A 25,270-nucleotide genomic window follows, 5' to 3' on the forward strand; every position below is an offset into this window, starting at 1 on the left:
GTAATGTATTTGGTTTAAAATTAAATGAAATGATCATTTTGAAAGTGTTGAGTTATGCTTGTTTGATTTGCTTCCATTTTTTCAACTCCATAGATCTATTAGTCATCATCAAGATCTGATTATGGCACAACTTCCTAACATATATGCCACAACTTCCTAACATATATATTAATTAAAAAACAACTCAACCCACACATTAGTATAAATACATTGCATTATCTCAACTAACATGCATTTCCATTATCTCAATATATTCTCCAAACCCTAATCGCTAAAACATGCTCGATCCGTCTTGAAGGACGCCAAAGAAGATGGAAATGAAATAATTAGAAACACATACATGGAAATGAAATAATTAGCGAGATCTTTGAACGGAACCTAATGGTCGATAAAAACACATACATTGAAATGAAATAATTAGAACAATAAAATAATGACGATGAAACAAACCTGATAATTACAGAACGTACGTAAAGAGACGATGAAATCAACAGTGATGGCGAGAAGATAAAGCGACGATGAGAAAGAGAGAAAGAGACGATGAGAAAGTGTGTGTTTTGTGTTTGTGTTTGGCTGCTGCTGGGTTTGTGTTTGTGTATTAAGGTTTGTGTTTTGTGGCTGCAGCAGACTTGTGTTTGTGTGGTTTATAGTATGGAAGGTATTGACAACGGTTATTAAACAACAACCGTTGTGAAATATGTTTTAACAACGGTTAAAAAAAACACCCGTTGTTAAATAAGTTTTAACAACGGGTTTCAAAAATAACCGTTGTGATTACTTTTCACTAACTTTGCGCCAATTTTGCGCCAAATTATTAACAACGGTTGTTTATGTGTGACCCGTTGTTAAAACGAATAACAACGGTTTTTATAACGATACCCGTTGTAATTGATTTTAGTAAAATTCGCGCCATACATTCTACAACGTCTATTGTGATTTTCGTGAATATTCGTTGTTAAAGGGGCGTTGTAGTTGCCTGGATTTGTAGTAGTGAAGTGGCTTCTTCCACTTTGTGATTAGACCATAGCACCTTAAGCAAAACTGTCTCACCATTCCTTGTCTTGCAAACCTTACGATCCAATATCTCTTTAGGTACCTCAGGATAAGTTAGAGCTTCATCCAACTCGATATTCTCAACCTGGAGTATATGTAACGGATCACTCACATACTTCCAAAGTTGTGAAACGTGAAACACATTATGCACCTAATCAAGCGATGGATGTAAAGCTAGCTGATAAGCTACTTCACCTACCCGATTCAAAATCTCATAAGGGCTGATGAACTTCTGACTCAACTTCCCCTTCTTGTCAAACCTCTTAACGCCCGCATAGGTGACACTTTCAAGAGAACCTTGTCACCTACTGCAAACTCAATGCCCATGCGATGCAAATCCGCGTAACTCTTTTGTCGATCTTGAGTTTCTTTCATATTTTATCGAATTAAGTGCACTTTCTCAATCATATCTTGTACCATCTGTGGTCCTAAAACCACGGCTTCAGAATTATTATCCCAACACACCAGACTCCTATACTTCCTCCCATACAAAGCCTCAAAAGGTGACATCCCGGTGCTGGTGTGATAGTTGTTGTTGTAAGAAAATTCTATTAGATCAAGTCTATCCTCCCATGTCCCAACAAACTCCATAGCACAAGCTCGCAACATGTCCTCTAAGGTCTTAATAGTTCTTTCAATTTGACCATCTGTCAGAGGAGCAAATGACGTACTCATCTTTAAGGTAGTTCCCATCAATTATTGCAACTCTTGCCAAAACCATGATATAAGTAAGGGCCTTGGTAATGTTTTAATTGGGTTTAGGTGGGTTAAATGGGTGGTGGGTGAGTGGGCAATTTGATAGCAAACTTGTCAATAGGTAGTGGGTCTAAGGATAACTTAGTCATTTTTTTGGCCAAATAACGTATGTTACCATTGGTGTGGATCGTTCGTTTTAGGTAACGATTATCATTAATGTTGATAGGAGTGAGTATTATTTAATTTTGTCTTTTAGTTAGTGTGGACATGGGCCACGGGGGCTCTTGGGACAAGCGTTTGCATTTGTGGAGTCGCCACCATTTTTCATGGGAAATTGGAACCGTTCGAATACATCGTGTCATGTCCAGACACAAAGTAGTGACATGAACACTAAGAACTCGTTACCCTTAGCATTTTATGTCTAGAATGACTCTCGTGGATACCAATGAACACGGATGTTCACAGAGATCTGGAGTAAGGGGCGAGGGTACGTATTAGGAAGTCCTTTTACTGAACACCTAATCTCGCCCGCCTCGATAGCAGCCTCTACTAATGATTAAGAAAATTGTTCGTATTTGATATGTTGTCAATTATATGCATGCAATGCAACATCCAACGTTTTGATCCTAGCATGTGAAAATTAACTAAGCCGGTGAACAAATAATTAGCACTTATTAATGTCGAATTAGGGTTTAGGATTAATTACATGTGAAGAACAAGTAAATCATCTATTATAAGATACAATAAATAACGATAATTAAAATTACAATAAATTACAATGAATTAGATCGATTTACGTCAAAAATATATTTAAGACGGACGTTTTGAAGAAAAGGAAGGAAAACAAAATAAATTAGAAAATATGGACAGATTAGAGGTGATATTACGATTAATAGTCGATTAATTATATAATTAAGGGATTAGGGTCAAGGCAAGAACGGAGTTCAGGGACAGAATTCACCCCGGAACAGGCGCATCATTGCTGCGTCCCTTGGAAGAGGCGCAGTAGTCACTGCGTCTGTTCCTTAGGTGAGTTCTGGTTGTGAAGTCAGAACTGCGAATTGTTAATGTTCGTTGATGAATTTAGTGATTGATTATCGATACTTGACTCAAGTGAAAGTGATTTAGCATATTATTAACATATGAGACCGTTATAAAAGCAATAAACGCGAGTTAAAACGGCTTAAAACGAATTAAAGACGAATTAAAACAAATTATGTCAAACTAGGTTAAATTATCAAGACGGAAACGAATTGAAAGGCGTGACAAAATGGAAATAAACGATAAGAATATGTACAAAGGCGAACTTCAGAAACTTGATATAAACAAATCGAGTCTCTAAAAATCCGGGTTTGATTTAATGGTGAAAACCCGCAAATATCAATTATAAGGGATTTAAACCGTAAATAAAATATGATAATTATCAAGAATATAGTAAAAGATTATTATGGATGGAAGAAAGGAAGAAATTAAGAAATTAAGACAAAGGGGACGAATTAACAGAGGACCGAGGAAGAAGAAGAAAGGCGGGAACTGCGGCAGCCTCTGGAAGAGGCGTAACAGATGCTGCGACTCTTCGAAGAGGCGCAACAGTTGCTGTGTTTCTTCTCGACGTCTACCCACTGTTAATCCGTAAAAATAGTTTAATAAAAGTGTTTTAGAAATCGGTTTTAAGCCTACTTTTGACGTAAACCTTACATTAATTGATACAAAAATAAAATACAATAAAAAAAAGATTGGATTTACACCCTCAGACTTACATGTTTGACGAAATAAGATTAACTAAGTTAACTGATAGTGATTGCTCGACTCGAATGTATGTAGAAAGTGCCCTCGTAAAAGAATTTAGATTAAATTGATTGATGTGTAGTGGTCAAATTGGTCGGTCATGCAACGTGACTGGTACTCAGAATGATCTGAGCTTACATGGTCGATTGATCAAGCACGTAGGCGTCGAATGCTTAGAGCACGGTCTTAGAATGCAAATGGAAAAGAGAAGGGCGGACACTCGCGTGAAAAATATGTGTGACGAAGGTCCCTATTTATATTAGAAAATATGGAGAGTTATGGAATTACTCAGACTTTGGAAACAAATCACGGAAAAATCTGAAAATACGCAGAAAAGAAATGGGAAAGAGGCGCAGCAGCTGCTGCGATCCTTCGGAGAGGCGCAGCAGGTACTGCATCCTTTCCTCAGAGGTTTCCTCCTGCGGAAGAAAGAATTTCGCGTTTCTTTTAGGGAATTGTAGTGGATCTCAACTTCCTTATTCTTTAAAATAATATTTTCGGGATATATTTTACCAAAATATATAAAATTAATTTTATGGAATAAATATCCGGAATATTCTAGGACATTCCAACTCGGCATTCTGGACGGTTTCTTATAAAATGAAGTGGTTTTTGACCTGTACTCCAAATAAACTCTAATTACTGTCAAAACGACCGTATAGGCGCGTAGATGACGATCAAGGGATAGACACAAGTATTTGAGCTATCACTTGACGATAAATTTATGGACTGTCATAAATCGTTCCGGGTACCAAACATGCGGTCCAATCATCACTGGGTGTTTGGCGGGAGGTGTAGAAATGAGGTATCTACAGTTAGTTATTTGTCTTCTTGAAAGATCCATCTTTAGCCATTAATGTTAAGCCTATGGACTATTGTTTCCTCTATGTATGGGGAACTACATAATTGTAAACGGTACTATTCACTATATGCCAAAAAAATAGTTAAAATTATTGATTTCTACTACCCTAAAATATCTAAAATTGAGGTCTTAGCAAACATACTAAGATACAAGAAGATTTTTTTTTCCACCCAAAATTTCTTTTCTAGCTACGCGCGTAGAACTCACTACTGCCCCTATGAAGACACGTCTTTTAACTCTACACATAGTTTTTTATAATATGCTTGTTATCCAAGCTTCAACATAAATAGTTTTCAAAAGATATAAACGAGGTTAGTCTGTCTATTTGCATGGGTACAAAATTTAGTTATTATATCAACAAGCAACAACTCTTCCATAAAACTATTTCATAACATAAGAGTATTGTAATAATATTCTTCGAATATTTAAACAAAACAATTTCAAGATATTTCATAATAATGACAAATATATTTTATAAGATCAATCTACTAAAGTATGTCCATAGACATTATAAAATATTTTATGGAAAGAACAATAATAAGTTTGCATTATTTATATATTGTCACAAAATGGTAATAAACAAACTATCTCAACAAATATAATGATATGATTTATCTATCTATATTCAATTAGTAGAGAAATGTGTAAACTTGATTTCTTATTTAGTTTTTAAGTTCAAACTATAAACTTAAAAAAATTATTTGTGACGGGGTTATTGAAAGGAAATCCGAAAGTAGTCACAAAATTGTATTGAGACAATGTAAATGCTTTTGCGACGTATCGAGTGTAATTGGCTATATATACATATAGTACCATCAATAATGAATATAAAAAACATAGCAATAAGATTCATTTTCGTTGGCAAATGAATAAAATAAAATATCGGTTTGTATCTTAGTATAATAATATGTGTTCGTATTAATTACTTGTATAATTAAGAACACATAAAATCTAACTATTAAAGCACCTATTGCTTCTTATAACAAGTGTCTCAGATAGTTAATATGTAACTTGATGGTTATATTTTAATAACTCAACTTTCTCAATATAAAGATTACTAGTTAACTATATTAATTGTCCGAAAATTCTTTACACCTTTGGAGGAGGAAGCAACCATTTCGTAGCCTCAATATAGTCAAGGGTTATGAATTTTTGTGCTTCGTTGTCAGTTAGCTGTTTGGCAAATTTAGCTCTCCCTTTGACGGATGCACCAGGACCGGAGTTTTTATACTCTCCAAAATATACAGTCCTACAACAATACATTATATGAGTATGAGCTTCGCAATATTAACAAAAATTCAATTATTTTGGGTCTTGATATTTATGCATCGTTTTCATTTAAGCTAATAGATGTTAATAACTATATAAAACATATTGTTACACTTGATAGAGTTAACAAAAGTTATCATTAAAGTCTATATGTAGAAATGAAAAAAAAAATATTAATATAAACTTAATATACAAGGGATAAGAATACTTACTTTTGCATTTGTGGTCTCCGATTGTCTGAAAATCCCTCAGGATGGACAACGTCAGTAAGAGTACAATATGAGTAAACACTACGTGCAGCTTCCATCCAGGCTCTAGCTAGGAAGGCATTATGACCTGTTCCAGTCACTTTACAATGGACAAATGAGTATCCACCTACGCCATCTGCATTTTTTCTTGCATGAGCAACAATATAAGCGAGTGGATCGCCTGGTATCACCCTTATCTCTGAATTCTGTAGTCATAGTTAAATATCCAGTATTTTAGATTTTTAAAATAAAAAACTAATTCAATACATTACCTTTACAATTGTTATTGACTAATAACTTCCATATTGTAATAGGTTTTGATAATAATTGTACCTTAAGTATGAAAATATATGTATTTATAGATATAATTGTTTTTAGACAACTCTTTTTGTTTAGGTATGGTGCTTATAAAACATCTCCCTAACAATACTTAACAAGATATTGCTAATTAATTTACTTTATTTTAATGTTAGTAAAAATAAAAGATCTCTAAAATGATAGATATTATGATACCAGATATATTGATCTAGCTTCACCAAAAATAAAATCAACAGTTCCTTCAATGTAGCAATCCTTGAAAAAATGGTCGCCTTTGTCATCACATATGGTATCTTGAAATCCTTTGAACTTGCAATTATAAAATGCTGCTGAATCACCCGAAATCCTTAATGCAACAGCTTGTGCACCAACCCTCTTGCCATCAGGTCTTGGAGCAGAATTCTTCACATGTAACATAGTTAAAAAATAATACATGCATGATATTAAATAAAAAGCTATTCATTATGTAATTTAGATGATTGTATATTTTTCCCAAACTTGTGCTATACATTTGTATATACTTGGATACAATTGTACTATAATCATAAATAGTTAAATAATTATTTTTGTAAATAAATTCAAATATTAAATTTTTAGAAGAAGCGTAACAATCACCTCATATAATTTTTCTTTGTCGTTTATATCGTGAAACTAACTTAAATAATTTACTTACCTTCTAAATTTTGTGATTCATCCTCCAAAATTTGTAACTAATGATTATGTCAATTGACTAAATAGAAACAAATATTTTTAGTATTTATTTTATTTTACTTGACACTTGACAAAAAAAAATGTGAGAAAAAGTTATAAAGGTCTAAGAAATTTGGTGAAAAAAAGTACCATTTATTATGCATGGTCAATAAATTGCAATTTTTTTCCTGATTCTCATCATCAATATTTATTCAGTTTGGTGAATACAATTAAAATAAAAATATAAAATAACATGATAGGTATGTTACATACTGCAATGACAAGGTTCACACCAACGAAATAGTCAGACTCCACAATTACGGTTGCACTATCCACGGTTCCATATTGGGCTGCTGTACCAGCGTAGGATATAATTGGCATGTTTTTTGGATCAGTACCATAGAAAGTGATATATGGCTTGAATCTCTCAATTTTGATTTTTTCCTTATATTCTCCAGGACCAATAGATATAATCACACGATTAGTATTTCCTATATCAATACTTTTCACCGCATCTGTAATTGTTTTAAATTTTCCACTACCATCTTTTCTCACTTTGATAATTTCAACCGCATTTTCAGCTTCCACTAAACTAGGTTCTAAAGTACCTTTCCGTAAACTGTAAATAAAAAAAAATGATTTAAATCAAAACATGAAACAAATATATAAAATAATCTACATGCACCAATTTAATATAATTCATTCATCAAAAAATTTAAATTGTATTTCTTAATAAATTAATTTTTCTTATTATGTATATAATTACAAATGACAACAATTACTGAAAATATGAGAAAATTATAATACTTATAAAACTAATAAAAGTAATGATGGTAGTGGTGACATTGGTAGTGAGATAAGATTAAAATAAGTAAACCACTACAAATCTCCAATCACCATTAAGTGCATACAAGAACATTAAGTACAAGCTAATGACTAATAATCCATAACATACAACTTTTATATGCACATTTTCAAACTATTACCTTTTACAACTATTTTCTAAAATATAGGGGGCATTTGGTTAGAATATGAAAAAAGGAAAGGGAATATGGGAAAGGAAAAGTAGGGAATATAACTCTGTTTGAAATAGTCACCTGTTTGGTGATAACTGTAAAAGGAATAAGAAAAATAGAACCCAAATTTTAGCCACCACCCAAAATACCAACAACTCCCCCACTGCCATCCTTAACCACCGGCTCGGTCAAACCCACACTGGCGCTCCATTTCGCTCACGACAACCTCCAATGCTGCCTATACACACATTAGTACCCACTACCCTTAACGCTACAACAACAACTAGAAACCCTACGTCTACCATCGAAACCCCCTTCGCACCCACGTAAACACCAATTCTATTGTTTTTGTAGGTGGCGAAGAGGGTTTTGGCGGTGGACCAGAGATTTCTAGTTGTTGTGGTGTTTAAGGGTTGTGGTGGTTTTTGAATTGGGTGTGTGTGTTAGGTTGTGCAACGGCGGAGCAAGGCAGTCTACCGAATATGGGAGGGGTTGACACCCTGGCAGTGATCGTAACGGTGGATGGGAGGTAGTTGGTGTCAATGGTGGTGGTTGATGGCTGATGTTCGAGTTGATCCGGTAGTAGTTGTAGGTGGTACCGAAAGAGAATGAGAAACTCTTGAGGGGAGTGGGGAATCAATTTGGAGGGATTGGGGGTAATCCTATTCTGGATTTTAGGTAAAGGGTAAGGAAATTTTTTTTTAACAAAAAAACCACAAAGGGAACGAGAGAGTTTTATTCCTTTCCCTTTCTTGAAAACCCCAAACCAAACGCCCCCTTTTATATTTTTCAGTATTCGATGATAAGATTAAAAGATTTTGTTTTGACAAAAAAAAAACGTACACATGTTTATTTGAATATTAATCATAACCCTTTTTCTTCCTCTTATTCAAAGTCAGTTCTGGGTAATAATAACGAACTTTTATGATTAATATTTAGTGAAAATTAAAGTTTTTTTTTCTAAACCTATTATGGGTGAAATCTATCATGAAAATATTAAGAACATGGAGGAGTTTTGAATAAAAAAATAATATAAGATGTATACATGTTTGGAAAAATTAAATAAAAAATGTGTAGGTAATCAGTTAGCTCTTATAGTTGCAATGATGACACAAAAAAGCATGAGGAGAAAAATGTAGTGTTGAAGAAGAAATGTGTGCATGTATTGTGAGCTAAAATTATGGATATTTTCTTATATTCCTTATCAAATATTATGCGTATTTAAGAAAGTATGTCTACATAATGATAAGGAATGTTAATTCTAGACTATGATTTTTTGAAAAAGAATAGTTAAATACTCTTTTATTGTGACATAGTTAAAATAAAATGAGTAAATTATTTATTCTTACCTAAGAGGTTTAATAATGCCTTGAAACCAACTTTCAACCTTATTGCCATCGGCTGGTATGAAAGTTGTTGCACTAGAGGTAAAAGCAAAATTAACTAAAAACAAAACTATTGTTATCCTAATTTTTTTTCTTGAATTTTCTTTCTTGAATTGGATAGCCATTATTTTTATTTTATTTTTAAAAAAAGTATAATTACTTTTTATTTCTTAAAATTATGATAACATGTATGTAATTATATATATTATAATATTAAATATAACTCCATAAATATATGAGGTAAATAAGATATCTACCGTAGAATCAATAGTTATTAATTTAAGGTTAATATTAGAAAATTCATAGCTAAAAATATCTTTAAATATAAGTAAAGGATAGTTGTCCAGACAATTCAACACTTTTCCCCTTTATTACCATTAACAACTTCTTTAATTTTAGTTATAAGCTAATAATAGACCTAGTAATTCCTTAAGGTTCTGAATAAGAAAAAACTTAATACTCTTTTCGCACGCGCGCGCACATACACACGCATCACTAAAAATTTTTGTCGACCTTTTCTTTTATCTGACAAAGAGACGAAAACCAATGATTACCATCATTAAATGTAATTGAAATGAACCTTTAATTATTCCCCACCTTAATAGATGAGAAGCGTGGAGAACGTTTACTAAACTATTCTCTTGTATAATTTACATATTTTGACTTATTAATTATTAAAATATATTTTGAATATTAGTTTCACAGATTTGAAAGATCTTTTCAAATTTGTTCTAATACCTCTGCCATCGTGATTCGTTATGTAAAAGACTTAAAATTATTTGTTCTTCTATCTAAATCTGATAAGACGATATTTTACGTATTTTTGACCCATATTTTGTCCCTTATTTTAGTCAGAGTTGATATTCGACTTAGCATTACTCACCAATAATGGAGTAAAATAATATGGTTGTCAATTTATATTAATAATGTCGATTTGTGGAATTTTCAGGATTTTGGTATTGCTTCAATCTTTTTGTCATGTAGGTACCGGATCGGGTGAGAATGAGACGAGATGGACTCAAATTGAAGATGGGGGCAACATCTGAAATTGAAATGAATCAAATAAAAGAATGTGAAGAGTTAACCAATGACTTGAACAAAGTCACACTTTGTCATCCCAAATCTCCATTTACATCCACCAATAACCAAATTTATTAACATCCTGTACGCCCATTATACTCCTCTACCACGGTGACCAGGCGCCTGCCACCAAGACGACCACCAGAAAACAGCACCGCCATCTCCGACGATCGATCATCAATCATCGTGGTTTGTGTTTAAGTGACCCGAGCAATTGGCTTGACTTAGTTGGGTATGAAATTGAAGTAAAGAAGTAAAGAAGAAGGAAGCAAGAGGATTTAATTGATTCCATCGGGTGAACTTTAGATGACGAGGGGCAAAATGATGCCCGGCCGGATATAATTCTGAGGATGGGACCATGCGTTTGTGTGACTCTGACTCGTGCTTTTTTCAGAAGACTTTTTAAGGTTTTGATTATTTGGTGGTTTATTGCCAATTATTCAACCATATATAATTACGACTTTACCCTTAATGACTCATCTTATATAAAGATCTAACCCCAAATTAAAAGGGGATCTCACTTTAGATTCATTTTTAAGCTTAACTTAGAATAATTTTCAGATTTATTCTTCAAGTTTCCCTCTTAATTGACTCTCATTTTATTCTAGTCACCCTAATTAAATTAAATTTTCCTATCTTAGTTTTTCCTTAATAAAAGTTGTAATCTTTTCTTAACATTAGTTTAATTACTCTTTAGTTTAAGCAAGATCTACAATTTCTCATTAGTTTACATTTAGTTTTGGGTTGTAATTTGATGATTAGAAGATATTCTTCTTCCAATTTTAATCCAAGTTTCACCATTTTTCATCATAGTTGGTATAATTTTCTTCCAATGTTCAATTATTTACATTTGTCTTTGTTCTTGTTCAATTGTTAGTAATTGTTGAATTCCTCTTGTTTGTTGTTAGAATAGATGTTGTGCGGAAGCGTGAATATCCCGTGTATGTTGGGCCTCTGCTGCGCCGGTGTCCACTGTCCATAATAGTACGATATTGTCCGCTTTGGGCCAAGTCCTCACATATTTACTCTTAGGCTCCTTCCCAAAAGGCCTCGTACTATTATATTTTGTAGACACTTATAAAGATTAGCTTTCATCTTTATTCTACCGATGTGGGACATGCGTTTTCACCCTAACAATAGAGTAAATATTTCTCTTGTTCTTCCATTCATGTTATCGGGTATTGTTATTCTAGTAAAGTTTGAATCTTTAATTTGTCTTGTCAAAGTACCCTCCTTTTTGTATTAATCTTTCATTTAATTAATTGCATGCTTAATTGTGAGAATCAATTTCATTCCATGTTATTTGTCAAAGCATCCACCTTTATCAATTGTTTAGTCTTAATTAACATGAGTAGTGAGTAGTCCACTCACTAGGGTGCGATTACTCCCCGACATGAGTGATTTGTCTAATTAATTCTACTTGGTTGGTTGTATAGGGGGATTGGTTGGGGTTAGTGAAATGAATTAGCTTGTTTATGCTCCATTTGGGATCATAGTTGAGTCTTGACTCTTGTCCATCAATGAAAATTGATTAGGTTAAGACTTGACTACCCATTTTGGTCCATTTGTCGGCTCGAGTTGAACCCCGGAGGGAGAACTCGGGGAGAGTGCCTTTTAAATAACGGTTTGAACTTCACCTTTGGGAGAAGAGTTGGGATGACCGAGATCTATCATAGACTTAATGTCCTTGACCAATACTTGGGTACTTTGAGAATAGCGCGTGTTCTCGGGTATTTGAGTGTTGTGTTGGGGAATCCAATTTACGAGCCAGGGAGGGAGGTAAATCGGGGTGACTAGTGTCCTACTATGAGCCCGGGAGGGAGTTAGTATGCGAATTAGAGGTGTTTCCTCCTAATTAGTACCCCTAGACAACCAAATAACGGGAATTATCATAGTAAATAAACATGTCGGAGGTGAGATCGGATCCTAGGTCTTTCTTTATTGTTTAGACCATTGCTATTTACATTACTTGTTTACTTACTTTAGTAGTCTTAGTTTAATTTATGTTTAGTTTTGTTAATTAGTTTAATATTAATCAACTTCTTGATTTGCGTAGCTAACTTATAATCTAAGACAAAATTAATATTCAAACTTGATCTCCTTGTGGTTCGACCTCGACTATCCTTACTAGTTGAGTTAAATTGTTTGATTGGGTACAACGACCTTTACCCACTATCAAAATCTAACCTTAAAGGCCGATTTGTTAGCTAAACCCAATTGCAATTATGGCAAATAAGCAATAAATTAATGTCTTTAATAGTAAATAAAATGAGTAAAAGAATAGATTTGATAGGGTTGTAAAAATCTGATATAAATGGCCAAAAGGTGGAAACGAGGTTGTAACACTTCGTAGTTTATTTACAATGTTGCTATTTTCCATTGTCACTCGAGAGAATGAACGAGGTTGTGACACTTCGTACTTTATTTACAATGTTACAACTTCCATCTTGCACTTACAATTTTTTATTTTATATGTCGTCATATGTGGCGCATGCTGGTAGAGAAACATTTCTTAGCAAGCTTTTGTCAATTTATAGCTCGTCCTCAACGAAGTTGTTCGAGTAGACTTTGTAATTTTATGTGCTAATTGTAATGTTGAGATTGAGATAGAAAGAGAAAGAGAAAAAATAAAAAGAAAGGAAAAAATAGAAACCCTAGTCCAAGCCGTGATGACCATTGCAAAAAATACCAAAAACAAAGAAAAATCTTCCCTTTATTCATCTAAGATCTCTAATAAAGCTATTTAAACTAATACTCCATTTTTTTTTTTGAGATAATGACGCCCTCCGTTATACTCCGTAAGTTACAACGGGTTATAAAATAAAACTTGTTGATCATTTTTAGCTCATTGGTAAATATAATGTGAGTGGTAAGCATAATAGTTCAACGAATTAGTGACCCGGATTAAGGTTGTTCATTAATCTCAGTAGTTCAACGCGTTTTAGGAAGTGATAGAAAACTAACGGAAACTTTTAGCAGTGCACTCACTGTGCCACTCCACTAATATTATCATCATATACACAAACACAGCCATTTTAATTGACTAGGTATTGTGATTAACAAACACATTGATTAATTAATCTAAATGTACGACCAACACAGCCCACTAAAACATGACTGGCCTGTTGACTGTTGTCCGTCATTAAATACTATAAATCGCAGCGTAAGAAGGGGTTTAGAGAAACTAAACATGACTTTACTTAAAACATAAAACACCTTTTATTTGAAACGTCACAAATTCTTGTTTAAAGCAGATGTGAATTAGTTTAGTTGGTAAAATCATGAGAGATCGTACTCACGAGAAGGATTTGAATCCGTCGGTATAAAAAGCGCCCTTGTGGCTCCCTTTACACACACAAAAAAAAAAAAAGAATAATTCTTGTCTAAGATACAACAATATTTGCCTTAAATTTAAAACAGGTCAAGTATGTTAAATGAAGAATACATAGGAAATAACAAAAGGTTGGTTTTTAAAATGCAAGTGGGAACATATTTAACTTGTTTTTATCTTAAACGGACACCAGTATTCTAAGAGAGATTTACGGAGTCCTTATATATTGAAACCAATCCATGATCCTACTCCATAAAATTAACATCAGAAGATTGACTAACAATAAACCCAACTAATAACTTGTTGATATATTCTGGTGTATGTTGATGGGAGAATCATGCATGCTAGTTACATTTACGCTTTTGTTGATGATTCACTCATCCTTAAGCTTGACAATGTGTAAGAAGCATGAACTCGAAGCTCTTATAAAGTTCAAACACAGCTTCACCCAAGATCCTCAACGTGTCCTTTCGTCATGGGTTGGTGAGGATTGTTGTCAATGGCGTGGAGTTAGCTGTGACAAAGTCACTAGTCATGTAACTAAGCTAAGTCTATCAAATCCACAAGGAGTCTATGTCGATTATACAACTCCGTCCTTAGTATCTTCTGAATTGAGTCCAGCTTTGTTGGAGCTCAAGTTTTTAAGTGACTTGGACTTAAGCTGGAACAACTTTACTGGGAGTCGGATTCCAGCATTTGTAGGATCCATGACCAAGTTGAGAAACCTAAACTTATCTGGTGCTATTTTCTCTGGTCCCATTCCCCCACAAATTGGCAATCTCACCAATTTGATACACCTTGATCTTAGTAGTAATGGAGTGAATATTATGCTTTATACAGAAGAAAGTCTTGAGTGGGCATCTAGTCTTTCAAAGTTGCAATCTCTTGACTTAAGCTATAACAACATGTCGCGAACATATGACACTCTTCAAGTGCTCTTTAGACTTCCTTCTTTGTTGGAGCTTAACCTATTTGATTCCTTGCTACACAAAGCTCATTTGTCAAAGCTTTTCATCACAAATACTTCCGCCCTCCAATTCCTTGATCTTAGTTTCAACAAAATTGAAAGCCCTTTTCCCTCTTTTCTTAAAAATATGCCTTTCCTTCAATCACTCTCTCTCGGGAAAAATAGCTTCAGTGGCGGCTTTCCAAGCTGGCTCGGGAATTTGAGATGTCTTGAATACCTAGACGTAACAGATAATGAGTTTCATGGTAAAGTTCCCACATTATCACTTGCACAATTGTATTCTTTGAATTATGTTGATTTGTCAAACAATAAATTTACCGGATTGATACAAGATATTTTTGGGCACTTAACTCATGAGTTAGAGACTCTAATAATTGGAGGAAACTCCATCCAAGGTACCATATCCCACATTGGTAACCTCTCTAAATTGGTTAATCTGGATATTAGTAATAACAACATCAAACTCAACTTGAGTACCAATTGGCAACCTCCATTTCAACTTCAATTTCTTGTAGCTCGTTCTTGTGAAATAAACACGCCATTTCCTCAGTGGTTAAGGAACCAAACTCAAATTCAACACTTGGATCTTTCTTATACTGGTATCTCAGGAGAATTGCCCCAATGGCTTGGGAACTTCACTAATCTTAAGCTCTTGCAACTTGCCGGTAATAAACTCACAGGTTAATACTTCAACTTACTTTTCTTATTACTAGTTCCTCATTTTATTTTTTAACAAATTTCTCACAACCGGCAACTTTCCTAATTAATAGGATCTTTGCCACGGCATATTACTTGTGATGGCTGTAATTTGAATATGCTAGACCTTCACAACAACATGCTTTCAGGGACAATACCTCATTGACTCAAACATCTGAAAAAAATCACTTTATTAGATTTATCAGAAAATTTGCTATCAGGAGAAATCTTTGGAAGAGAGAATAGTTCCTCACTTTTAAGCGGTTGTATATCCTTGCAATTGCTAGACCTGAGTTACAATAAGTTTTCTGGAGAGGTACAAGTAACAAATACAAATTCTTACAATAGTGATTCTTTGGAATTGTTAAGCCTACGAGGGAATGAATTCAGTGGACCCATCAGTTCGCAATTGTGTCATTTTACATCTCTTCTAATATTAGAACTGGCACATAATCGCTTGACCGGGAACATCCCTCACTGTTTAGGCTCCATAATATTCAAAAGTGGTAGTGATGGGTATACTAGTGACACCGGTGTAGAGACTCAAGAAATCATCAAGGGGACAACAGAGAATTTCAATGGGACCATAAGCACCCATTCAATGATCGACCTTTCATGCAACCATTTAGTCGGCACAATACCTGAGGAGCTCGCAAACATAACTAACCTAATGCAATTAAACTTGTCAAATAATCATCTTACAGGAGGCATTCCTGATAATATAGGCAACCTCCAGCTACTAGAATCTTTGGACTTGTCAAATAATAATCTTTGAGGGACGATACCACAAAGCTTGTCACACATACCATGGCTAAGCGTGTTGAATCTGTCCAACAACCACTTGCATGGTCCAATTCCAACTGGCAGTCAACTCCAAACTCTTGACAACCCATCTAGTTATGCCGGGAATCCCGGATTATGCGGGTTTCCCTTGCCTAATAAATGCTCTAAACCAAACTTACCACCAAGTCCAACTGATGAGAACCATCGGGCTGAAAAAGATGATGGCGCGAAAGATAAGCTAGACAAGTTGTGGCTCTACCTAGCCATAATGTCTGGTGTTGCTACTGGATTTTGGGGTGTGGTCTTAACTTTAGTGTTCAAGAAGAGTTGGAGGTATGCTTATTTCCGGTTTGTTGAGAAAGTTGGTGATAGAATATATGTGCCGTTTAAAGTGAGGCTGAACAGGTTCAAGAGAGGCAGAACAGAGAATTCTGGCTAGTGATAGAGTTATCATAATTCTAGTAATAATAGTGTGATACAACAGATGTAACTTTTATATTTTTGTTTTGTGGGAAGGTAACTTGTATGTATGGCTGTGCTTGCTGCCTTTGGAAAACTTATGTGTATTGTCTATTCTACTAGTGACTTTGTTTTTGGATTATCCGGGATTGTCTAATGACTCTGAATGGAACTTAAATACTTTCACTTGTTGTACAAGCTCGGCAAGACTACAGGAACTTAAGGAGGGTGTACATTAAATTGAGGTTCAGGGAGTTGGAGCTTCCTCGGCAAGACTACAAGAACCTCAAATCACCTTATCCGAGGGCAGGTCACTTAATCAGAGTAGATAGTTTTGTTACGCCCACACTCTAATACCCCACAGTTCAGGAAAGGTTACTCGTTGCTCCCTAATTTATTGACAGAGTCGGAAGGAGAACCATTTTACCACCGTTGCCTGACTGGCGTTCGATATTAGGCAGAGCTTGGAAAATAACTCGCCGATCATTTTGAATATTATCTCAGCGGTAAACACACAATCGTTCAACGAATTAGTGGCCAGGGTTAAAGTTATACATTGATAAACAATATAATCTCAGCGGTAAACGAACAAAATGATTACGCGTTTTAGAAAGTGATAGAAAACGGAAACTTGTCACCGCACTAATATTGTCATACAAAAACACAGCCTTTTTAATTGACTGATTAATCTTAATTAGTGTAGATCCCATGCTAAAGCACGAAATTTTTGAGATATATGACAATATAATAGTGTAAAATACTTTCGTAATATATATTTTTGTACAAATATTCACAAATAAGAATTATATAAAGTAGTCAAACATTTGTATAGATTATAGAATAAGCAAAAATGTTAAGCCCAATACTTAAGAATAACTACTAAACATGTTAAGGCCCAATATATAGCTGAAAAAATTTGAGCGGGAAAATTCCTAGATTCGCCTATTCATTTAGTAAATAGAGGATGTACGACTAACACAACCGACCGAAACATGACTGAACTGTTGTCACTTGTCAGTCATTAAATATTATAAATTTCGACGTAAGAAGAGGTTTAGAGAAACTAATCATGACTTTACTTGACATAAAACGCCTTTCATCTGAAGTATCACAAAAGCTTGGTAAATAGTATATTGAGCGAAATTAGTAGATTTCATCTTAATTAGTAGTTTGATCAAGCAATCTACTATTTTTATGTGTTTGGTAAACAGCGTACTCTATAACATATTGGTCAGAATCTACTGTTTTTGAATATGCTGCTAATAGCAGCATATTGCATTAGCATATTCACTTTATTTATGAAAAGATTTTAATTATCTTAAAATCTGCTATTTGCCAAAAACCATTTTCTAATTCTGCTGATTTGTTTAATAGTCAAACCTACTGCTATTGAACCCTGCTAACCGTATTCTGCTAAGTTATCCGCTATCATGAATCTGCTTTTGCTATTTGCCAAACAGAGCCAAATTCTTTTTTAAGAAGCCAATATCAATCTTAAACTAAAAGCGGGTTAAGTCGGTTAGAGAGACAAATGAAGCACGAATAGAACATAACAAAAGGTCTAAAAAATGAAAAATCCGAAAATTTTAGTTGAATTTTCATAACAAAAAATTCGAGTTTCCCTTATATCAGTGCTCGTTCTGCCCTATTGAATTTATTCGCCCTCCTTAACCGTAAATCTTGGCTCCAACATTGATGTTATATATTTTAAGTGGAAGTATATTAAGACGGATTCTGCCATCCTATGAGAGATTTTCTGAATATCACAAATATATATCAGGACATATGAGTGTTGATGAACCTCCTGATAGAATCTCTGTGTCATTCAAAGTGAGGATAAACAGGTTTAGGTGAACCGAAACCGACAATTCTAACTAGAGATGAATTACTAAAATTCTAGTGGATGACACAAGAATTAAGGAGAGAAGTTGAATAATATAAAGTATTGTGCTGGGTGAGGTAATTGGAGAGAGGGAAGGTATTGTGGGGTATTATTGTGAGTTAAGTGATTAAAATAAGTATTGTTGTGGTGTGAGTTCGGTATTGTTGTGGGTTGAAGTGATTAAAATAAGTATAAAAGTTTACCAAAAATAGACAATGACACATTATTGTTAATAGACGAAAATACACAATGGCACAGTTATGTAGAATAGGAGGGAGTAATACAAAATACAAAATACTGTTTTCCTTCTTGTAGTAACACAAATGTTCTTTCCTTGACTTTTACCTACTGTAATTTGTACTCCCTCCATTTCGGTCAATTATTGTCTTTTGGTTTTGGCACAAACATCAAGGAAAGTGAAGGGACCAATTACTAAATGACAAGCGAACCAAATTAAGGAAAAATGACTAAATTGATCATCAAATTCATTCTTAAAGTCTTATTTACCAAATCGTAAGATCTTATATTTAAAGCTGCGAGTTTCAACGAAAGGTTCTTCCTCCCATGTCCTTCCAAGACATCTGACTTTGATCAGGTACAATAATTTATTGGTCTCTAAAAGACAATTTCATATTACACTTTTTACTCATTATATTGCTTTTTGTTTACTAAACATTTGCATATTTTGAAACATTGCATACCCTAGCTAAAAGAAATAACTAACCTAATTCTCTCCATTGCTAACCCTAGCTCCTCTCAAAATTAAACAAAATTTTCAATTATCAACGAGAATTTGAATGTAGCTAGGCATTTAATTTATTTCATTAATATGCAGATTCTGAGGCCTACAATCTACAATCTACATGATACTACATAATGCTATATAAGATAAAACTAGTTCTATTGCTCGTGAAATTCAAAGGGCGGCGCTGTTGGATGGTTTTGTTTATATTTTTAATTTAGGGTTAGATTGCGACATTTTTTAATTGTGTGCGTTCAATCTTTGTTATATATCGTACAGTGAGTCGATTATATATGGTAAATAGTAAAATTAATCATGAGTAATTGGAGTGGATACCGAAAAGGAAAGATACAACTTGAAAAGGACGGAAATTATTAATTAAGGTTAACTCGTAGAAATTTGTGAAAAAATAATATGGGACCAATACATATCATGGGAAATATTTCTAATGTGCATTTATTCCCTTAATTATATTATCCATTAGATCTTCAATGGTTGTCATCGTTAAGTTGTTGTCTCCGATGCTTTTGGCCTCTTTCTATTTGTGTTGCACCCCGTGATATCGTTGTTTTGTCTTGGTATTTTAGTTCGGCAAATTGTATTGTACATCTTATCAAAAATGCTTATAATTTAATCGCATGTTAATGAATACAGTATACTTACTTTTTTGCACGTTTTCTTTTTCCTTTGTTTTGTGTCGCGGTTGAAAGCATCTTCCCAGCATGTGTATCGGAATCAAGTGTTTGCTTCGGGCAGAATTGAAGGGAAGGGTACTGTAGTACCTTCTCTTTTTCATGATTAGCTTTGTTTGGCTCTTCAAATTCCTCATTTGTTGACATTGTCTTTTGTCCTTTGAACTCTCGTACATACCCGTACTTCCTCATCCCAACCTTTACTTTGAATGTGTGGTAGGTTAGCATAAATAAGTTTCACGGTCGGAAATTAAACTATAAAATCGAACAATTCTACATATTATATGCATACAATTAATGCACCAGATATAGAACAATGAATGTCGGTTCATCCGTAAAATTCTCCTAGACAACTTTTTTTTTTCGTTTCTAAATTAATTGATTCAAATCCTTCGAGCCTGTAATAGAAAGAGCAAAAACTCACCGACTCACAAGAAACAGAATGTTTAACAGCCTGTAGTGCGCCTCAGTCAACCAACATGAACTGGGATGACCATCTTCATCTTTCACCCTTATGTTGTATGGAGTACTTCTCATCTCATCATTGTATCAATGCTGCAAGCACTACAACATTCACAATATCATTGTACACAGAGAAATTCACCATAGTAATGTTAAACTCAAACCAATGTAATTAGATTTATCGACTCATTTCTACCAAGTGAAAAACAATTCTCAAATACTGTGAAAGCCCCCATGAACACTAAAGGCCAAAAACAATTCATGATCATGTAACCCATGCTACTGTTTGCCGATTCTGGAGTTCTATTGAAGGCGTCGTTTAAGTTAACACCTTATAGTAATCCATGCTACTATTTCATTTATACGTTGGTTTTGTTTGGAATCACAACCATCTACTCCCTCTGTTCCGGTCATTTGCTGTCCTTTTTCCATATTGGGGTGTCTCACTCATTTGTTGTCCTTTCTATTTTAAGGATGAACTTGATGAGCAATTTGATCATTCACACTCCATTTATTCCACTTGTTACTTAGTAATTTGCCCCTTCCCCTTTCCTTGGTCTTTGTGCGAAAACCAAAGAACAACAATTGACCGGGACGGAAGGAGTTTATATTAATGAGCTCCTAATCCGAGATTCTAATTCTGTGTGTTGTACACGTAAACGATACCGAACATCTACCCTGTTCTCCAAAATTACATCGGTAACTCTGTTGCTCTATTTTTGGTGCTTATAAGTTGAAATAATTTAACAAATCAGTCCGCCAGCTAAGAAAGGATTATAATCATGCGGATACCACCTGCACTATTACTGCAGTAATCTTTCGGTTAGGTATTCCTACTTATTTGTTGCCATAATTCAATGACAATTAGCTCCTCCTTTTGTTGCTATTAACTCCAATCCCCACACCAGGTTTCATGTTGCAGTTTTTCTCGTCTTTTAAACATCAGCTTGATTACGGATGATAAACTAAATCAATGATGGGTTTGTTCTTATATTACGGCTATTCAAAGACCAATTAATACTACGCCAAATAAGACATCCAATAACGGTCAAATAATGTAAATTACCGTTTTTAAATAGAAACACGGGACCGTTATTGCAACGACGGTTGTTAAATATATACAACGGTTGTACAAATAACAAGCGACCGTTATATAACATCAAGAACTGTTGTTAAATCTTAAGAACGGTATCAAATCCGTTGTCGTAGTTTACTATTGACAACGTCTTATCGTTCCAAAACCGTTGTTAAATATTATATATGATAACGGTTCATGTCGTTATCTTATTTAATTGAATATCAAAATTTAACAACGGCTTTATTGTGTGCAAAACCGTGGTAATATTCATCTGTTGACAACGGTATGTAACCGTTATCTATTTATATTGATGAAATTTTGTCAACGGTTCTGCTTAAATAAACCGTTGTAAAATTTTTGAACTCGACAACGGTTATCGTTCGTTATCTTATATTTTTGGCGGTTTGAATGGGAGGGAAATATGTCAACGGTTATTTATCTAAATAAAACCATTGTCAAATAATTGTTTGCAACGGGTTGTTTTTAACCGTTATCGTTTTTAATTTTTTTTTTTTTAAAAAAATGATTTTAGCCTGTTCTAGCCGCTGTTGGAATGCTATTTTTCAAGCGTTTTTAGAAATTCTTTGAAATGCTATTTTTTCAATCTTCTTTGAAAAATAGCATTCCAAAGAATTGTGCAAAGATAAAAAATTCAACTCGTATCAAAATATTACACCCCGAAATCAAGTAAACCCAGTTTAAAAACAGTACAAACAGGATGATCAACAGCCAAAACACAACTGCTATTGAGAAAACAAAAGAAATTAGTACACAATGGATCTATATATACACACTCGTACATAAAGCATGAGAAAACTATTGAGACCTCGCTAATGAAACAACATAACTGGCCCACATATTTCTCATCTGGTTGATGTCCTCTGGCGAATATTCCGGGGCTTTGTTGAGCATTTGTGGAAACTACAATTCAAAATATACATAATCAAAATAGATGTAATACATGGTGGAAGTATACAGAATTTAACTCAATTTACGTCTGAAATAGTTTTTAAATCACACTAACCCGTATCGGAATGTTATATAGTTTTCTGTGGATAACCTCCCACATGGACTGGCAAACGTAAAAACCGCATTGTTTGTCGTCTGGTGCTTTAGGAGACTATTATATAAATCACACACAAATCAGCTGAATTAGATAATCAACCTCTCGCATAAACATTAATTAAATGATACGAATAATTATTAAGAATACACTTACTAATGGCGTGATAAAATCGGGAACAACGTCGCTTTCATATTTTCCAAGTGGACATAATCTTTTTTTTTTTGCTTCAAAAACACTAAATCATAAATATACACACATGCCATTATTATTTGCATATATATGTCTCAAGTCATACAATAACAAATGATATTGATGGGGCATATTCTGCACCGCTGACCGAGTCAACATATTGAGCAAGGTCAAAGCCAAAAGACAGCAAGTCAACGTATCGACATGAATTTAGCCGACTCGGCTGTCGGGCTGTCACTGGGTCCCGGCTAGGACAACTAGCCAGCCGGGATACATATCCGCGTACTCATATCCAAGACCCCTCGGCCGGCCTGCCATGGGTCCATCGGCCGAGGGTAGAACAGCTTTTTCACCTGCTAGCCACTTGGCCACTTGGCCACTACGTGACAAAAGGTGAAAGTCTATAAATACTCCACTTCTCTCAACGAGAAAAGGATCCACAATCTAACCTAAAACTCACTATTAATCTGGTATAAACTCCCTTATCTCTCTACAATATACCTTGCCAAATTACACACAACTTAATCCCTTTAAGTTTACTGACTTGAGCGTCAGAGTGAGTACGCTCGGTACCAAGCCGAGCCCTCAGTTTGTTCATTGTTTCAGGAGAGGCCGAAAGGAAGAGTCAAGCAAAGTCATCATTCAATAAAGCTTACGTGGTAACAACACTGCTCCGTAATCACACCCGGAACAATTGGCGCCGTCTGTGGGAAAGAGTACTAAAAGCTAGTTAAATCCCTTACAAAAATAAAAACAAAACAAAAACCCACCCAGCAAGCTAAGAAGATGTCAAAACAGCCAGAAGCAATTGTGAGCGACGAAACCGTATTCTACCAGGATGACACAATCCCTAATTCTGAGATCGAGCAGTCCCCCACCGGCCGAGTAATCCAACCGGCGTACGGGATGCCGATACTACCAGAAACACCGCTGCCCTCCGACCAAATCACTATCATGGGACATGTGGTCGATGCAGCCAAACTGAAACTATTCCTGGACCTGATGGGTAGTACGCCGCTAACCCCGCCGCAACGCGGTTGCAAAGAACGCACCCAAAGGTGACCAGGGTCCCTAAGGTGACTCCGAACAACCTGACCGGAGCAATGCAGGAGGTTGGGCGTACCAAAACGCCAGCGGTGCCCGTGTTGTCAGTGGCAGACCAAAGTCCTTCCCACACTCGCGGAAGGACAGCGTCGCCGCGGCGACAACGAGGCCACCCCCGAAGAAGTGAAGAAAGGAGTCCGACTTTCCAAAGTCAGGCAACAAGAAGCCCTTCCCGCCGCGGGGAGAGAAGCAGGACTAGGATTGAGAGGAGCCGATCACCGCGTGTCATTCGGCACGTGGTCAGACAGCCCCTCAATGCCTTTGTCCTCGAAGTCCCGGTGCCAACTAAGCTAAAGCTGCCAGCCATATCATACAAAGGAGATAGCGACCCAACCGACCATGCCGAGGCTTTCGAGTCGTACATGTCGGTGTGGGAGCAACCCGATGAAGTGTGGTGCCGAGTCTTCCCAACGACCCTCCACGGCATGGCTCAGAGTTGGTACAAGGGGCTACCCAATGGCTCGGTGTACTGCTATGCCGACCTGAGAGATAACTTCATAGCCCAGTACGCTTGCAACAAGTGAAGGGCCGTGGAGACATCAGATCTCCTGACTATCCGACAGGGGGGTGACGAGTCCCTCTGGAGCTACGTCAAGAGATTTGACGCTAAAATACAGCAGATCCGAGAGCTGAACACTGAACTGGCGGCCTTTGCACTGATGAAAGGCCTACCGAGAGGCGATTTCAAAAATGAACTCATCAAGTGTGAAGACCTCAACCTGGACTCCGCCAGAAAGATGGCCGACCGAGCCATAAAGGTGGAGGACTATCACAAGACCTGGGTAAGCCACAGTGAAGCTGGGCACCCAGAGAGGAGCAGCCGCCGGGATAACAGAGATGAAGGACGCCGTGACAATAATAGGTCATGGCCTGAGAGATATAATAAAAAACAGAACTCGGCGGGCGCCGGGGGGAGTTCGGGACCATACACCCAGAAGCGGTACAGCGGTCTCACCCCCCTGGTCAAATCACCGGCCGAGGTCTTCGCCCTGAGCAAGAACGAAGGGCAGAAGTGGGCTAGACCCCCCAAGATGAAGGCGGAAGGCGACACAAGCCAATTTTGCGATTACCATGGCCAGCCCGGCCATAAGACCGACAACTGTCGGCATCTAAAGAATGCCATCGAGGAGCTGATCCGAAAGGGGGCCCTCAGCAAGTACGTAGCTGGGGCCCCGGAATCGAGCTCCGACGGGGCGAATAGGAAATCAGTATTCCAGAGGATGGGAGTGATCCAGGTAGTTATCGGAAAAAACGAGAACGGAGGGTCGGCTAATGGGCACAAACGGCACCTAAATGAGCTTTACCAAGCCATCAACTTTGTGCCCACCACAACGATCCCCGCTTCCACCGTCCCCGATATAACCATCGGAAGGAAAGACTACGAAGGAGTCGTAGCCCCACACAGCGATCCGCT

At 35.9% G+C, this 25,270-nt stretch overlaps 1 protein-coding gene and 1 long non-coding RNA gene across 2 annotated transcripts in view; both read right to left on the reverse strand.

Moving 5' to 3' along the window:
- The window catches only part of LOC141618074 (uncharacterized), a 276,232-nt gene that overhangs the window by 163,653 nt on the left and 87,309 nt on the right, over nucleotides 1-25,270 (reverse strand). The window lies entirely within an intron of this gene.
- LOC141618063 (pectinesterase 1-like) lies at nucleotides 5,252-9,492 on the reverse strand. Its single transcript, XM_074435185.1, has 5 exons — nucleotides 9,290-9,492; nucleotides 7,198-7,543; nucleotides 6,430-6,636; nucleotides 5,881-6,122; nucleotides 5,252-5,648 (listed from the first exon to the last, which is right to left on the reverse strand). The coding sequence occupies exons 1-5, from the start codon at nucleotides 9,448-9,450 to the stop codon at nucleotides 5,489-5,491; spliced, it is 1,116 nt and encodes a 371-aa protein (XP_074291286.1). The 5' UTR covers nucleotides 9,451-9,492; the 3' UTR covers nucleotides 5,252-5,488.

Source organism: Silene latifolia, chromosome X, assembly GCF_048544455.1.
Source record: "Silene latifolia isolate original U9 population chromosome X, ASM4854445v1, whole genome shotgun sequence".
In the NCBI taxonomy this organism is placed as follows: Eukaryota; Viridiplantae; Streptophyta; class Magnoliopsida; order Caryophyllales; family Caryophyllaceae; genus Silene; species Silene latifolia.